The sequence below is a fragment of the Morone saxatilis genome, unplaced genomic scaffold (genome assembly GCF_004916995.1).
Source record: "Morone saxatilis isolate NCDOM2014 unplaced genomic scaffold, NCSU_SB_2.0 Contig8, whole genome shotgun sequence".
Lineage (NCBI taxonomy): Eukaryota > Metazoa > Chordata > Actinopteri > Moronidae > Morone > Morone saxatilis.
In genome coordinates, this window is record NW_023340257.1 from 403,941 (window position 1) to 406,196 (window position 2,256).

The 2,256-nt window shown below is 43.6% G+C and overlaps 1 protein-coding gene across 1 annotated transcript; it reads left to right on the forward strand.

The window, feature by feature from the left end:
* The first annotated feature begins 356 nt into the window (after positions 1–356).
* Positions 357–1,479, forward strand: LOC118341913 (gap junction gamma-1 protein). Its single transcript, XM_035680331.1, has one exon. It carries the CDS (start codon positions 357–359, stop codon positions 1,458–1,460), a length of 1,104 nt encoding a protein of 367 aa, XP_035536224.1. The 3' UTR covers positions 1,461–1,479.
* Positions 1,480–2,256: the final 777 nt, after the last annotated feature.

Genomic DNA, 2,256 nt, shown 5'->3' on the forward strand with positions numbered 1-2,256 from the left:
ACATTTAGGAAGGTCTATTGGCAGAAATAGAATATAATATTTGAATGTATGTTTTCATTAGTTTAATCACCTTGGCTATGTGGCGAGATTAGGTGGATAGACTTGTAGCATATGTAAACAATTGTTAGTAAGATCAGAGATAACCACCACCCATTTGAAATACGGCATGATTTTGTTATTTAAAAAAAGTAACTGATCCTTTAAACAATGTGAGTTTAAATTTTCTTCTAAAGTTTCTTCTTCCAAAGACAGAAAAACAACCGTTTGAGAACCCCTGATGTACACAGAAACCTCATATCTAACATTAATAATAACACTGGTGACATAATCTTTGACTTTTTCTCTAAGGTTAAGCCATGGGTGACTGGTCCATACTTGGTCGTTTCCTGTCTGAGGTCCAGAACCACTCTACAGTGATAGGCAAGATCTGGCTTACCATGCTGCTTATTTTCCGTATCCTGCTGGTGGCCTTGGTGGGTGACGCTGTGTACAGTGATGAGCAGTCCAAGTTCACCTGTAACACCCAGCAGCCTGGTTGCAACAACGTCTGTTACGATACCTTTGCTCCTGTTTCACATCTGCGGTTCTGGGTCTTCCAAATTGTGCTGGTCTCCACCCCATCCATCTTCTATATAGTCTTCGTCCTGCATAAGATTGCCAAGGATGAGAAGCTGGATGGCCAAAGGGCACAGGTGGTAGACCAGAGGCCTCCCAGACAGAGATGTGGACACATGAAGGATGGCATGGAGGCCCGGAGGGTTGGCATGCCGATTTACTGTCCTCATTACAGGGAGCAATGGGATGCAAGAGAGAGTGAAGGAGTAGAACCAAGCTTTCTAGAAGAGGATTATGGTGAGGTAGGAGAGGACCCCACCCAGCAGTCCAGCCAGGTTCTGCTCATCTACATCCTTCATGTGTTACTCCGATCTGTCATGGAGATCACCTTCCTAATAGGCCAGTACTTCTTGTTTGGCTTTGAGGTACCTCACCTGTACCGCTGCGAGACCTACCCTTGCCCCACTCGTACAGACTGCTTTGTGTCACGTGCCACTGAGAAAACCATCTTCCTGAACTTCATGTTCAGCATCAGCCTGGGTTGCTTCTTGCTCAACATTGCAGAACTCCACTACCTGGGCTGGATCTACATTTTCCGCATCCTCTGCTTAGCCTGCTCCACCTGCTGCAGTCAGGAGAGGGACACCGTCAGACTGTACTCAAATCACAATCCCCTCCTGCTGCAGCTCAGGCATTCACTGAGGGGCCAGCTGGTTCTACAGACCCCAGCAGCCATGGCCCCAGAGAAGACTGGAGGTCTGCTCGTACATGCCCCAGCTATTTCCTTTGAGACAGATTCAACTGTGGAATGTACCTCCAAGAGAAGTCCGGAGAGCAGAGACAGAGTGAAGGTCAAGCTGGCCAATATGGCCAGGCTGGGACGGACCAAGAAGTCTTGGCTATAAGAGTGACATTTTTCTGTAATGCCATTATGTTTGTGAAAACAGACTGAGAAAGGCAACTCGGAGTCCTGAAACATACCCTAAATAAATATGTAAACATTGACACATTGGGCTATTCTGTGCATTGTAAAAAATGGGTCACTTGAAATAGTTAATGGCATGCAAGCATTTGAGGCATGGCAATGCAATAGGATGAGGCTGTTTCATAATATATTGTTTCCATAATATGTCTCTGATGTTACACTTATTTTCATGGTATACAGTTAATAGCAAGAAATCAATGTACCGTTTTGTACTAACAGCAAATACAGTGCTACAGGAATGATGTATTTTTGTAGTCCAACCTCGCCCTGGTTTCTTCAACAAAAAGATAATCTAATCATAGCCACTTTTAGGATTTTTGAAGCGTAAATGCATAAACACTAAGGCTATAAATAAACTACTCAACTACGAACTATGGTCGTATGCCTTCAATGTCACCACCACTAAACTTCCAACTTGTAATACAATCTTGTAATTAAAATCTACAGGTTGTAAAGTTTGAGTTAGAATAGTATAAACATAATGAGGCTGTAAGAGCAGACTAAGTCTGTCTAAAATGTTACTGACAATCATTCATTCAGTACTGTGCCTTTAATGTAGTGAGGTGGAAAGTTGGGATGTGGAGGTCAGGGTGGTGGATGGGCTTATGGCGCATGTGACTCTTGTGCAGGAGACCCACTTTGTAGTTGTGTAAAGAATGAAGAAAGAAAAAAGCCCCCCTTCAGTCAAAAATCTGTGTTTCTTCTTGTTCCTACAG